Here is a 15,174-nt window from a genome sequence, read left to right as displayed (position 1 = left end):
CCTTAATGAGCTGAGTGCTTTGGTATATAGCTTAGCTTTTCAGAATAACATAACTTAAAACTCTAGTCATAATGTAATATGATATTGTTTTCTTGGTTACTGCATAGAGATGATTGGAGATTATTTTAACCATTCCAATAAATCATCCTAATTTCACAAATGAATGTTGGAGCTTCTCTAAGTCATTTGGGTGAGCCTGTTGCATGTAAATATTTAGTGCCTCAACCTTTCAACCTAGAGTACATGACACTCCCACCACTCTTTGACCTTTTCAGGTACAATGAATGAGGTGCAACAATTCAGTCAGCTCAAGAAAAAAATGCAGTCTGCCTTTTCACATCACAGACTGCATAGGATTCTGTTTTTCAAAGCTTGCCTTAATGCCAGGTCAATACTTTGGTTATTGAATGGATTCTCTTTTTATTTGACACTTACTTGTGTAATATTGTAAAATGCATGTAACATTTCAGGTCCTGGAAATGTTTTAATTAATTTGGCATATAGTCATTACTAAAGTCAGAATAGCAGTGCACAATCTAATAGAATAAGGTTTAAAAGTGCCTTTCAAATAGTCAACACTGCCATGGTTTCTTTTAAATTAGTCTTTACGAATACATGTCAAGTACAGGGGATATCTAATATTATATATCTCTTCAGAAAGACAAAATCACAATTTCTTTTCGAGGAAAAGAGGGTGTGACAAGCACAAATGCAGAAACTATAAGTGCTACTTGGAGTGACCTGAACTGAAATGTTGAAGAGTCCTGCTCTGTACTTCCGCTGACAATCAAAACAAGCAATGAAAATTTTCGTTTTGTTAAAATAGATTCTCTTCTTGTTACCTATATCATGTGTATATGCATTTATACCTGTTTTTTTATATTTTGGTATTGATTAATTACATTTATTAATGTTTTAACTTGTCGGGCATTAATGCATTAAATCATCATGGTTCAGCATTTGTGGGATCTTTTATCTAATATACCACATACTAGTGGAACTAGTGGAACATTGCTCAATGGAAAGGTAGGTGATTAGTGGTCAAAACTGAATGAAAGTGCTTCCTAGAATCAAACTGTGTGGGTGTTAGTACTTTCAGTTTGCTCTTCCACGCTGATCCGGAGAGAGAGTGCAGCCTATAACAGGACAGGGTAATGCAATCACATGCTGATGTTAACAAGTAACTGTGAGTCATTTATTTAGACCACCATCTCCTGAAACAGGGGCAGATGAATGAATTTGAGTGGGTTCCCCACTCAAAATAATGTAGGAGAAGATGCATAGATTGAGATGAAATTAGATCCATAGGCTTGTGGCTGCCTCATTAGTTTTGGAAATATTTTGTGATGTGTTTCCATGGTAATGATTCAAGAACCCCCCCACCTAAAAAAAAAGAGAGAGAGAGGGAGAGAGGGAGAGAGATAGAGAGAAAGTCTCTTCTGCCCTCAAGTGGACACACGACATAATTACACACTGGCCAAAAGAGGAGAAACATGAATGCTGTATATTCAATACTTAATAATAATAATAAATCCTGAAAAATTCACCCATTTTTGGCTATAATGGAAATAAACTCATTAAAGCTCTTGATCTGATTAACAATAATTAGAATATTATACTTCAAAATTTATTTGAAAATGTATTTATTTGAATCAAATTAGTCTCATTGTTTGTATCCTTAGTCATATTTTTAATACAGTGTTAATTATACAGTTTTAGATTCTTATTACACAACACCATCAGGTCTAATTGATCCCAGATTCCTAGTGCATCCCACTGTGCAGGGCAACAAGCCCATAAAGTACCCATTACAGTTCATGAAGAACTATTTTCAGGGGTAAGACAGTCCAGGAGTCCTACAGCAGATGGTCTGACCCCCACAGAGCCCAGATCTGGGCAGTGTGGAGTCAGTCTGGGAACACACGAAGAGACAGAAACACGGTGACAGCCTGAATCTACAGAAGAACTGCAGCAGGTTCTCTAATGTGGTACCAGGAGAAACTGTGTGCAAGGCAAACCAAAGAGAACTACTGCTGGAAATGCTGCAAATACTGATTAGATTTAGGTTTGTTTCTCTTTACTGCACTTTGTATGAAGTTAACTGATAAATGAAAAAAAACTATTTATGTTGTTTATGTTAAAAAGCATCACCTGTGTGTTTTAGTAAACCTAAAACCTTTGCACATTACTGTACTCCCTCTCTTGTCCTTTTCGTTTTATACTTCTATCTTTCTTATCGTTTTTGCATTACTCCTGTGTATTTTTCTTGTATTTAATAAGTATTCTCTAGCTTATTTTCCTTCTGTTACTCAAGTTTTTTCTGTTAAAAAAAAGCGTTCCATGTTTTAGTAAACACCAGTGTAAAATGACAGATGGGGTGAAAGAAACTTTATTCTCATCCCCGAAGGGAAAATCAGGACGAAAAGTCTCGGGCACATTATTACATGAAACGAGCCCACGACAGAACCCTCAAACCAGCAACGCTCTTTCATTGGACAATGCGCAAAGAGTCTGCATATGATTGGTCCATCTGCGTTCCTCTCTATAACCAGTCCGACCAGAAACAAGGCCACTCGGAAAGCATGTTACCCCTCAAATAATTAGTTGTGCTGTGTAGTTCTGTCTTATTAACCACGCTGACGACGATTTACACCGGTTTCTTGGTAATTTGTTTTAAGTCGGAATGCTACGCTTCTGTTGCTTCTGTTATTAGTTGCTCTCATTTTTCAAGGTAATTTCTTCTTCATACCTGACGTGATGTGCTAGCTAATCTACTAATTTGTTACCGGGTAGCCTGTAGACCTGTAGCGTAAACCAGACTATTGCCGCTCTTAATATTTCACAATAATACTAATATTGACTCCACACGGTTTATTTCTCTTCTGTCGGAAACATTCACTCAGTTATTTACCTGCGTTTTATGTGTGTTTTGATAAACGATGTAGCTAGCTAGCTAGCTAGCTAACGGAGCAGTGTGAGCAATTTAATTGTTAAACAGGACCGTTTTATCGGTAGCGTTATATCTTTGGCTGTATTTACACAAAACACGTATCGGTTATTTTGTTAACCATAAACGATATTTTTAATACTGAGTCTTTAACATTTGCTAGAGAATTTAATGTGTTTTGGTGCTGTAACGTTGGCTGGTTCTGTTATTAAAATGTATAGTAGTGTAATATTATGTGAAAACCTACATCCCCAGCAGTTTTGCAACAGTAATCCTAAACTCAACTAGTGAACTAGTATACCAACTTAATAATAACCTAAATTAAGTTTATTTTGGTGTAATTGTTAGTAATTAATGTTAACTGTTCCAGTTAATTAATAAAGAAAGAAAAGGAAGGTGAAAGTATCATCCTGATATATTAATCTCCAGTTCTGTTTAATGTAGGATGTCAGTTTTAATTTGACTCTTCTGTCACGTCCACAGTAATGTCTTTTCATCAGGATCGTGGTGGTCCTCGGGGAGGAATGCCTCCTGGCCAACATGGCTCTCCTCAAAGCTACCGACCTGCCAACCTGAGGCCCCCTCCTCCCCAGCCACCTGTCCCCCCATACCACTATGATCCTCAGATTCCCTCCAGTTCAAGTTACCATGGAAGCAGCAACTACATGCCTCCACACTCTGACTTCATGCAGTATCCTCCTCCAGTATCCTCCCAGACTCCTAGTTGTCTTAGCCAGTGCCCAGTGCGCCCACCTTTTCCCAAGCCACCAGTTCGACAGGGCTTCCCTGAACCTCCACCAAACTTTCCACCCCCTCCTTTGCCCAGCTCCACAGGTGGTCCAATGCAAGGGTCTCAGGTGGCCGCTCCACATGCCTGTCATCCTTACATGATGCCACCAGTGCCCCCGCCACCATTACCACATCCACCAATGCCTCCTCCTGTGGCTGCGCAGTCGATGAACTACCACCCTCCATACTCCATGAACTACCCTCATCCTCCCCACCCACCATTTCCACCTCCCACATTCAGCCCTGGCTACACCCAGAACCTTGGCTCATTCAAGCCAGACCACAGCTTCAGGCACGGGCAGTACAAATATGAGAAGCCCATTGACAACAGGAGGTCTCCAGAAAGAGGGTATCACCACGATGACCAGAGGCACAAAGCCTATGGTTACGGTAACCACGGTGATAGGCACAAAATGGAATTTCCTGGAGAGAGGAAGGATCGTGGGAGGAGTCCAGACAGGCGTGGCAGGCCAGAGGGTGGACGGCACAGGTCTGAATATGAGAGAGGCCGGACACCCCCCAGACACAGAAGCAGAGATCGCAGCAGGTACAAAGATCCTTCAGTAATTGTCCTGAAAGAGAGCAATCTGCAAAAAGATTGATTCTTACTCTGTGTATGTTTAATAATAGAGAGAGGTATCGTCACAGAGATAATCGGAGATCCCAGTCACCCGACAGGCACAGAAAGAGACCTCGAAGGTACACTTCACACACTCATTTTTGTGTCATATAATCTTTTCTTTCTGTTTTGCAACAGTTACATAGACAGCAATGTTTTGGCTTTTTGAATTGAACTGTTGTTAATGCGTTTGGTTGCTTGCATGTTGTTTGAAGTCATTCGATATCTCCTATAAATGATGAGAGGGTCCTAGAAGTTAAACTCAAACTGTAGAAAGTCAAGGGTTTTTTCAATCATCTTGTTTTATTAAAAGGTATACATGATTAACGATGTGTTTTCCTCATGCTTATGCAATACTAAACACATTATTTGTTCAGAGATTTGTAATTATGTGCAACTAACAAATGAACACGATACAGATGTCCCTTGTGTCTGCTGAAATTTCTACTGTATGACATCTTTTATATTCTGTGTTTTATATCAGATGAATAATCATACAACTTATCATCTGTTGATTAAGTTGTCATGGACACTAACTTCAGCGTAGCAAAACTGAACAAACTGTACTGTTGAGGATCTACTTTATAGACCATGTAGAACAGTGAACAGTGTGCTTTCTCGTGTCCCAAGACAAGCTGTATTTTGTTCACCATCATGACATTGGTCAAACCTGAGTTTATATCAGATGCTTATATGCGAATCGGATGATTTCCTCTCATCACTGCTCACTGTGATCACATTTTTGTTGTTTGTAGTCGGTCAACAAGCAGAGACCGGAAACGTGTTCGCTGGGAAGAAGAGAGGGACAGAAAGTCTGAAGGCTCCTCAGGGCTGAGCAGAGAGCGCAGCTATTCGTCTACCAGAAGCAGAGACTCTGACGAAACCTTCAATGACAGAGACAGAGAGCGGGACAGGGACCGGGACAGGGACCGAGAGAAGGTGAAAGAGAAGGGTGATGATGAGAAAGAGGAGGAAGAGCTGCTGAAACCTGCCTGGATCCGCTGCACCCATGCTGAGAACTATTACTCGAATGACCCCATGGACCAAGTGGTACTGGTTGCACTCTTAATTATCTATCCTATGTTCTGTAATGAATTGTTCGCTCAGATATCTACATTTTATTACACACTTGGTACCTTTTTGTAAGAGTCCATAGTCATAAAAATGTCCTTGCTGCAGTTTGTTATAAGTAGGTAAGCCATATAGAGTGGCTGCTTTTGATTAATTGGATTTAAAAATTTGCCCATTAACGATAACTATGGTCTATTGTTTGATCCACCTGACTGACATCGAAAATCTTCCTAATATTATTTCTGCCATTTTATCAATTATTCTTATCATTATTATTTGATAGTGTTGTCAGTTTGGGTAGCAACTCTCAGATGCTGCATGCTTTGCAGAATATTGAGCACTTACACACCTCAGTCACATTTTACTATTCACCCTCATAGATTCTTGCTGATGTCTTTGGGCATGGATTTGGATATGGATTTTCTTCTGTGAAACTCTGACCTTTACTTGCAGTCTCTGAGTACTTGCTTCATGCTGTCCTCAGCTGCTTTCTTAACACAAATTACCCATTCTGATAGAGACCTGACCTGGCCTTCAGAAAAACTAAAATGAAGATAAATGTCAAGTTGAACTTTATTTTCTTCCCCTCCACAACTATATTTAGTAGTCTCTCTGTCCTTTATGTTTGGACAGAAGGATGCTACCTGTGGGAAGGTATCACACTGATGGTATATGGTACTTAAAGTGCAGGACACATAGGTGTAATGGATGTAAGGACTGAAAGCAGAATCTCTAAAAGAACAATTATGGATATATAAACAAATTATTTTCTCATTTAGTAACATTTTTGTGATGGAAGAAGTACTCAGATCCTCCATTTAAGTAAAAGACCCAAACATTACATTAATATATATTAAGGGATTCAAATTATTGAATTGAGTATGTTATTTATCACTTTAAAGTAGTAGCTGGTAAAGATAGAACTAAATTTCACTACACAATCCTTATAAGTTGGCTTAATATACATTCTCCTGGGTAGCTTGTGAATCTCTCCTAGGTATCAAACACTGATGCGTATAGTGTATTTAGTTGTATTAAACTGATTCAGAAGAGTAATAAGTAACTAAAGTTATCACATAAATATAGTGTAGTAAGAAGTACAATATGCCTCTTCATTTTTGTGTATAAAATAGCAGAAAAGGGAAATAATCAAGTAAAGTAGAGATACCTCAAAATTGTATTCAAGCACAGTGCTTAAGTAAACGTACTTCGTTCCTTTCCAACACTGTTTCAGAGCATGTCATTGTTGCATATCATTACCCCTGACTCTTCCCTCACTTCCTATCTGCTCTCTACTTGTACTCAATACAATGAAGGCACAAAACAGCCCAAAAATATATTTACATTTAAAACGTCAAAATATCCGCCAGGCTCTGGTATTAGACGTGTCCTTTTTTTCAACTTGTTGATTCCAGGGAGACTCTACGGTAGTGGGTACCAGTAAACTCAGAAACCTGTATGAGCACTTTGAGGAAGAGCTGGGGAAGAGACAGGAACGAGCCAAGGCTGCTCGACCAAAATGGGAGCCACCTAAGACCAAACTAGACGAGGATCCAGGTAGGAAGTAGTTGAATGTACTTATGGAGGAACATTTTGGTATCTAAAAATGCTGTCACATAATTCTGTTGAATTAATGTACAGTAATTTTGACAGTTTTTGTTCTGCCTTTGTAGTGCTAAATATTATGTTTGATACCCTTAACAGCCAGTCAGTGACTGCTGAGTTCAACCTTTATTTGAGTGGTCTTGTTTCTTTTGTAAGTCTGTAAGCTGTTCTTAATTAGTTCAGCAGCTAAATAGCAATGTGTAAACAGTTGGCACATCTGTTAATAATTTTTATCACTGAAACATGCTGTTCTCAGCAGAGCATTACGCTGAGGCAGAGATTAAGTTCAGTGTTTGTGCTGTTATTTGCAGGGCTGTCTCTTGATTGTAGGCATGTGCGGTATATACCATGTAAGATAATATCTTTATTGTTGTTTTAACGATGTGCCAGTTGCTATTATTCAGTTTGTAACTCACAAAAAAAAAACAAAGAACAACAAAAAAAAGCAGCCATCAAAAATGCTTTGCGAATGAACGTAGTGATGTGCTTCAACGTTATGGTGCATTTAAAGTTAAAAATGAGTGAACAAACAACACCAGGAGACAGAATCCTCCAACTTCTCAATAACACAAATCTGACTCAGGGACACCTAATTTGCTAAATTTGTTCTTCCATGCTTTGACTTCACAATCAAGCTCTTGAGTCATGCAGCTGAGTGGTAATTATAATCCTGATTTTTGGTGTAGGTTTTCTGTTCGATCAGGGGCAGTGACAGTTGAGACATTATAAAAAGCAACTATTGCCATCGCTATTGGCAACTGTACTGCTCCTTTGATCTCATAGATAGATTAAGTCCAAAAAGTGGAAGTTTTAATGTACTACAATATTTGAACAGTGAATCCAATATAGTGGCTTGTAAGTTATGCATCTATATTTATTTCCTAGAAGAAACAATAACAAAAGGAACACTGCATTATTACCATGAGGATGAATATTCCTTATTTCTCTCCAATATTTGGCAAAGCCAGAGTGCACACAATTTAAAAGCATTTTCGCTGATTAATGAAACTTTATGTTATATTATACATTGTTGGGGTACAGCTGATCAAGGAGGCTTAACCACTCGACCAGTTCTGGGTCAGTGAATTATGTTTCAGTTGTCAGGCCTATAAAGTTCTAATGATTTAAGAGCTTTTTGTACTTTGGTTCCAGATGACAGCAGCAGTGACTCAGACTGTGAGTCAGATGATGAAGGAAGCACCTGCTCTAGCAGCACCGACTCAGATGTTTTTGATGTCATTGCTGAGATCAAGAGAAAAAAAGCTCACCCTGACCGCCTGCATGAGGAGCTGTGGTACAACGACCCAGGACAGGTCTGTCTTAACATAGGGATATTTGTTTTAGTATTATTTATTATGTTACCAAATCCCCCAAAATATGATCTTGTAACATATTGTACTACATGAAGAATGCTACGGTGAAACAAGAATACTTCACATTCACATTATTATTAGTCATTTTTTTTACACAACATAAGTGCATTACAGAAGAAGGGTATCAGCTGGTCCGTAAAAAGTCTGAAAATATCATAAATACAGTTTTACTAATAAACAGCTTTAAAAAAGTAAAGTATTAAATTATCCTGAGTTTGGATTGAATAAATCCTAAATTGTTTTGTCACATCATAGTGAAAATTGCTTCAGTCTTCCAGATTGTAGAAAAAGAATTTTCCCAGTGTGAGATGCTTCCAGTAAAATAATCCCTTGCCTACACCGCAGACGTTTCAGCTGCATTTTAGAGATGTGCATAGTATGTGTTACTCACCACATGTACTATACTGGCTGTGTAACCCCTCAATTGTATTGTGCGCATCACAAGCAAGCTTTCTGTTTGTATTCATACCAGGTGCATGTTCAATCACACATTGGAAGCATTTTGTTTGTCTGCAGGGAAAAGGGAAGTCTGTGGTCTAAATCTCTGACAACACAATAATATTGTGTTGTTTTGTGCAGAACTGGATCATAAAACCCCTGGTAAAACACAAGAAACCAAAATACAGCACTTAAAAAGAACTGTATGTTCAGTGGGATTGATGACATTTCTGTTGAGTATTTTATTTTTATAAGGCTATTAGTAATATGCCTTTTCATTCCTTTCACATTAAACACATTTTAGATGATGTTCTTAAACTCCGGCTTTAACGTTCAAGTAAATTTTCTGAACTTCAGCTTTCTTAAATTTAGTCAATACTGGAAGTCATACACTTCAGTAAATGAGGTAGATCGAGTTATGTTTTTTTTAATTTTTAAATCTAATTTTAGGATTGCATAGGAAAGTTTAAAAAAATCAAAATCCACTGGAGGTCAGGAGTAGGCAGTTTAGTATTGTAGCATGTACTGCCTTCGATGTCATACGTGGCAAGTGGAGCAGTTGTCTGATTTACGTATTTTCTTTCTGTCCAGATGAATGATGGTCCCTTGTGTAAGTGCAGTGCCAAGGCCAGACGTACAGGGATCCGCCACAGCATCTACCCAGGGGAGGAGGTATGACACGGTGTGAATAAATCACCCTTTCATAACCTTGAAGTTATGCCACAGAGGGGCAAGGACATTATTCTAGTGAGCCTGGATGAATTCACTACATACAGGTCTTTTTTTGTTTTTGTATTAAAGGGACAAAAAGTCCAAAGAACCAAATGATGATACTACATATGAGAAGAATTTGACATTGATTCGATTATTTTGCAGGTGCTATGATTTCCCACCAAGAGGCATCTCCAGCTGACAAATTTTAGCAACACTTTTTAACAATAAAGGCAATCAAGAACAATCAATCTCAAAAGTTTTTATAATATTCTTGATCATAGCTCTGATATTATTCCCGTATTGGACGTTTATTTCACGATGTACCTTTAATGAGAAAGGGAGGCTTTTTAAGACAAGGTGAAGTCAATTAGTATTGCGTTATTTTGTTGTTGATCAACAGTAGAGACCCATAAATGTTAATCTTTTGAGAAGTATTTTGCAGGGAGGTAAATTAACCTCAGCCTCCCTACTGGCAAATGTTTGCTATAATAGATTTGTACATACAAGCATGTACGCATTATTTGAAGGTGACATTTTATTCTTAGGATGGCAAATCATGGCTGTATTCATTAGAAGGTTGACAATTAAGTTTGTAGTCACTGGTTATTAGTATGAGGTTATGAGGTTCAGAATTATGACTTTGTCTTTAACAGTATCTAGAGTAGTACTGTACTTATACAGTACTACTCTATAGTATATATTAGTATATAATACAGTCTGCCGCCATCCAGTGTGGGCTGTGGGGGAGATAAATGTTTTTCTATCAAATCAACAAATAGATTGCCAGTAGAAATTACTGTATTTTCTGGAAGTCATACTTCTACTCCTCTGACTTGTCCTGCGACTTATACACTCAAGCGAATATTATGTCTATATTTACAGTAATTGTGAGTAGTCACTAGCGTTAGATAACGCTTTTGACACTTTTGACTTAATTGAAGATAACATTGTACCACTAAAAACCTGAGAGAGGAGGAGGAGATGCTGTTTCATCTCCTCTCACCCTGACGTTGCCGCAGTTATCATTATATAACATAAATGAATTAATTTCATAATGCACTTCTGCTTGTTATTTATATCTAGCCTACGTTCCTCATAGGCTAATTAGACTATAATTAGTGTAAATAGAAATGCGACTTATACACCAAAGTGATTTATATATGTTTTTTTTCCGTTCAACAAGGCTGTTTTTGCTAAAAATGTATACTCGGTTGCAACTTATGTCCCGGAATATACGGTATTTAGTAACTATTTTAGCCTTTTTCTCCAAGCTGAAATGCCAAATTTATTCGGGTTCCAGCTTCTTAATTATGATGATTTTCTACTTTTGTGTTTATCATTGTAATTGAAGACATTTAGGATGTTGGTCAAACAAAAAGACATTTGTGGGCATCACCTTACACTCTGAGATTTTGTGATGGACATTTTCATTAATGAGAAGGTATTTAGTCGGTTGATTTGTAATGAAGTTGTTAGTTCCAGCCCTGTAATTCAGCATGCCAGCAAAAAGTTTAAAAAGACGGTTTTCAGTCTTAAATTTGTTTTGCATAAATGCATAATTTGCTCAATTCAAGAAGAAAGCATATGCATGTGATGTGCCAAATTCTGTAATGACGATGAACAGCTGTACGTCAGTTATTGTGTGTTTTTCAGCCTGTGAAAATGTGCCGTCCGATGAACAACAATGCAGGGAAGCTTCTTCACTACAGGATCACCGTGTCTCCTCCCACCAACTTCTTGGTATGAAACTGTTAAAATAAGAGGAAAAACAAGAGGAAAAAATGCATTTGCAAAAATCCTAATCCAAATAACAATATATAGCTAAATAGACTCTATAACATCAGTGTAATTAATGCACATTGCATGCAACTTATGAGAATTTTTGTATTTTAACAGTAGTCATGCACTGACACTGAAGTCTGCCTTTTAAAAATGTGATTTACTGGTAACATAAACTATATGTTTTATACACAATCGTTCAGTAATCACTGTCTCTATATTCACAGCAGTGTATCGAAGATAGAGTGTGTCTGAGTGGTGCTACTGTTTTCTGTTTCAGACCGACAGGCCGACTGTGATTGAGTATGATGACCATGAGTACTTGTTTGAAGGCTTCTCTCTTTTCTCCCACACACCTCTAACTAACGTAAGCCTTCTTTGAATTGTTGGCGTTATAGATGATAAGATATGAATTTTACAGCACAGTAGTTTGGGATTTGTGATAGAAACAGTGGATGTTATTGTTTCTGTATTGTTGTTATTATTTAACTTTGCAGTTGAAGCTTAGAAATACAGGCATTTGACTTAGCAGGAGTCATTTTATACTCGATTACAACAAGTTATGTCCTGTATGTATGTATGTCCTGTAAATAATCTCACTAGTGACCTGAAGACAGTCAAATCATTTACATAGCCATCGTATGCATAGCTGGAAAGGGCTGATAACTCTAACCTGAGAAGGAACCTGTAGGTCAGTACAATGTTGGTCAGTTGTGCTGAATTTAGTTCAGACACATCCTTAATTTTGATTGGAATTCACTTTGCTGTCAGATTTATATGAAATTCCATTTAATTAAAACGCAAATTCATTCAAAATGTTTAAAAGTAACTTAAGTCCATGTTAATTCAAAACAAAATAAGTCTTTTCATGCACATATGTTTCATGTTCATACAATGACTTTGAAAAATCTGTAAACCCCTTTTGTCACATTTCTCCTCTTTTCCCCCCTTCTCATACATGCACTGTTAACACAACAGAGATTATTTAGGAGAATGGGAAAAGTCCCCCCTTCCTTTCATTCCGCTGTCCTCAAAATAGTTTAAAATGACCTTTTCACTTTGGGTTAGCTTCTTTTCTTCTTTTTTGCCTGGACAAAGTGCTCCTCTCTCACAATGACCTTGTGGCATAGTCCCTCCCTCAATTTTGCCGCATCAGTGACTGTCAAACATTACAGAGGTCATGACTTAAAATACAAATACTTAAAATCATCTCCTTTAGTAGCCGGTGAGTTGTTTTACCCTAAAAAAGAAGTATAAAGGCAGTGAAAAATCAACAGGAACACTTGTTTATCGTGTAAATATTTCTGCATGCAGATATACATTTGGACTTTTGTCCAGTAGCGCCCGTGTGTGTTTTTTCTTTATGTATGAATAATAAAATACTTGGTCAATATCCAGCTAGCTCCACGAGAGCCCAGAGGATTAGGCATGATTTGAACTGGATAATTTAAGCAGCTCTTGTTAAAAGCTGAAGTAAATGCTTCGTTACAATGTGCAGATTAGGAACCTCAGGGCATGTTGATATTAGCCCCCTGCTAGATAGCTGCTGGGATAGGAAGAACAAAAGTGACTCGTAGATTAATCTCTTTAAATGGACCCCCATGCCAACAAAGACCTTGTAACTAGGGAGATTAAACTCAAAAGAACAGACTTATTTATTTAGCAGGATTTGAGTAGTTTAATTTACAAGAATCGTGGATGCATGCTTGAATCTATGTAGTTATTATTTTTTTTTTTTAACTGAACAAAGTTTGTGCATATTTTTATGCAAATTAATTTATGGTGGGGTTTCTTGAACATACAGTACTACTTTTTCTTTTCATACATTTGGTTGCAAATGCCATTGCGGGCAAGCTCCATACTAGAGATGAGGTTTTAATGAGTTTCCTTGAAATGCTGTAACCTCTGCCTAACGCCATGGTAATGAGTCAGTTCGTCCTTTCTTCTCCTTGTCCTCTGTTCCTTTCATCATCACAGATTCCATTGTGCCGTGTGATCCGCTTCAACATAGATTATACCATTCACTTCATAGAGGAGATGGCACCTGAGGTCAGTAAAACCCCACTTTATCTCACAGCTCTTTCACTCTTCTTTCTCAACCTTTTTGTTTTTATCTCAAGTGGCTGAATCTGAGCACAGCTGAGCCACACATAACCCTCACACCTCAGTGCCTGGGTGAGTGAAGGTGCTAATCCTTTTACAAGAGGGAAAAGAGATTCTTTTTAACCCAGCGAGGTTGATTACATCAATAAGGTGGCTTATGTGATAAAGTTAGAGGACTGGATTTACTTATCAGTCATATCTACATTAAAGTTGTGACAAGATGCTTTGTTGACTCTGTTTGCTGTACTGTATGCTCACAAAATGCAGCTATCAAACTGTCCTCTCTCCTTTGTCCAGAACTATTGTGTCCAAGGCCTGGAGCTGTTTGCCTCTTACTTGTTTGAGGATATTCTTGAGCTGTATGACTGGAACCTGACAGGTACAAACCCCAAACCAAGGGCCAGTTATTTGCCAGCAGTGCTTGATCTCATATAGCAAATAGCACATTGTGTCTCACAAAGGGTCCTTCGCCCATGGCTCTCTTATTCTCTGTTTCTATGGGTTTCTAACATTTTACATATAGTAATGGCAGGTAGTGAAATTTGTGCTAGAGTGGTTAGTTAAATACATAGTAACAAAAGTATGTAAACCTTTTGTGCTTACATAATTGGTCATAAAATGTTTATACCTCTATTATACAATAATGCAACCTCAAATAAGTGTTCAGGTAGCTGAGAATCAGTCCTGCCCAACATTCAGGAGGAATTCTGAACCATTCTTTGTTACTTCAGGTCAGCTATGTCCTTAAAGGATCTGTGGTGTCAGTGTTTCTCAAGCAATTTCCCTAGTGGATCAATAACGTTTAGTTTAAGTCTTCACTGAGCTCATGCGGCAACATTTCTGTTGGGTTTTAGGTCTGGACTCTGACCGGACCACTGTAAAAGTGCATCTTTTTTTTTTTTTTTTTTTTTTGAATCCATTCTGTAGGGGTTCACATACTTTTTTTCACCTACACTTTGGATGTTTTTATGATGTATTCAGTGCGGATGAGAGCCATGCTGTTAATGTGTACCATTAATATATATTTATTTGTTTTTATTATTAATATTAAGTCCTGACTACAATACAAGACACATTTAGAGCGAAAAACTCTTCTTCTTTCAGGCCCTGAGTCTGACAGTGAGGTCTCTGGTTGCCAACGGTTCCACTTCATGCCCCGTTTTGTTAGATTTTTGCCTGGTAAGTCTTTGCTTTGTTCTTTCTCTCTTTTGTTTGGTGGTCACAGTGCGCAGTTCTTCAGTTTGAACATACAAAAGAAAAACTGCTGCCAGTTTCAACTAATGTCTCATATTTCTGCTTATTTGTGGCTTTCTTATCAAACTGATAGGTTCACTTACAGAGCCTGAGCTGCTCTGTAGCTGCATGGTATTCATCTTTGATACACATGATGGTGCTGATGCACTATATTTCTACAGTACGTCTTATGACAGCAGTGCCACCTACCTTCTTTTCAACAAAAAAAAAGAAAAATCATCTCTCCTTGTTTTTACAGTTTAGTCTTGTTAAACCTAATCCTTCTCTTTTGCAAGAAACACAGCACTGTCATGTCTGATGTTTTTGATCTGTAATTTTGAGAGCATGAGGAGAAAAATAGTGCATGATGATGTACATCTTGGTTTGAAAGTTTCTGTAAGAGTGTATCCATTATTGTCTTAATGCATTTCCAGGACTTGTGTGTCTGCCCATGTGAACATTTCTAAATAGAGGTGAATCAATTTCACATGATTATATAATAA

The 15,174-nt window shown here is 37.8% G+C and overlaps 1 protein-coding gene across 3 annotated transcripts in view; it reads left to right on the top strand.

Annotated features, from left to right (window-relative positions):
• The first annotated feature begins 2,556 nt into the window (after positions 1 to 2,556).
• drosha (drosha ribonuclease III) overlaps positions 2,557 to 15,174 on the top strand; it is a 91,685-nt gene continuing 79,067 nt past the window's right edge. For 2 of the 3 annotated variants that reach the window (XR_003294725.1, XM_026291908.1), the window contains exons 1-12: positions 2,562 to 2,731; positions 3,431 to 4,283; positions 4,367 to 4,435; positions 5,111 to 5,405; positions 6,842 to 6,983; positions 8,184 to 8,344; positions 9,434 to 9,514; positions 11,210 to 11,296; positions 11,616 to 11,702; positions 13,313 to 13,384; positions 13,736 to 13,817; positions 14,543 to 14,617. Coding sequence is in view for 2 of the 3 variants with exons in the window: in XM_026291908.1 (XP_026147693.1) it covers positions 3,433 to 4,283; positions 4,367 to 4,435; positions 5,111 to 5,405; positions 6,842 to 6,983; positions 8,184 to 8,344; positions 9,434 to 9,514; positions 11,210 to 11,296; positions 11,616 to 11,702; positions 13,313 to 13,384; positions 13,736 to 13,817; positions 14,543 to 14,617 (2,002 nt within the window). In the remaining variant the exon portion in view is untranslated. Of the gene's footprint in view, positions 2,732 to 3,430; positions 4,284 to 4,366; positions 4,436 to 5,110; positions 5,406 to 6,841; positions 6,984 to 8,183; positions 8,345 to 9,433; positions 9,515 to 11,209; positions 11,297 to 11,615; positions 11,703 to 13,312; positions 13,385 to 13,735; positions 13,818 to 14,542; positions 14,618 to 15,174 lie in introns of all 3 variants that reach the window. The other variant, XM_026291909.1, reaches the window with a different exon arrangement.

Source organism: Mastacembelus armatus, chromosome 20 (assembly GCF_900324485.2).
Source record: "Mastacembelus armatus chromosome 20, fMasArm1.2, whole genome shotgun sequence".
Lineage (NCBI taxonomy): Eukaryota > Metazoa > Chordata > Actinopteri > Synbranchiformes > Mastacembelidae > Mastacembelus > Mastacembelus armatus.
This window is presented reverse-complemented; position numbering and strand designations above follow the sequence as displayed.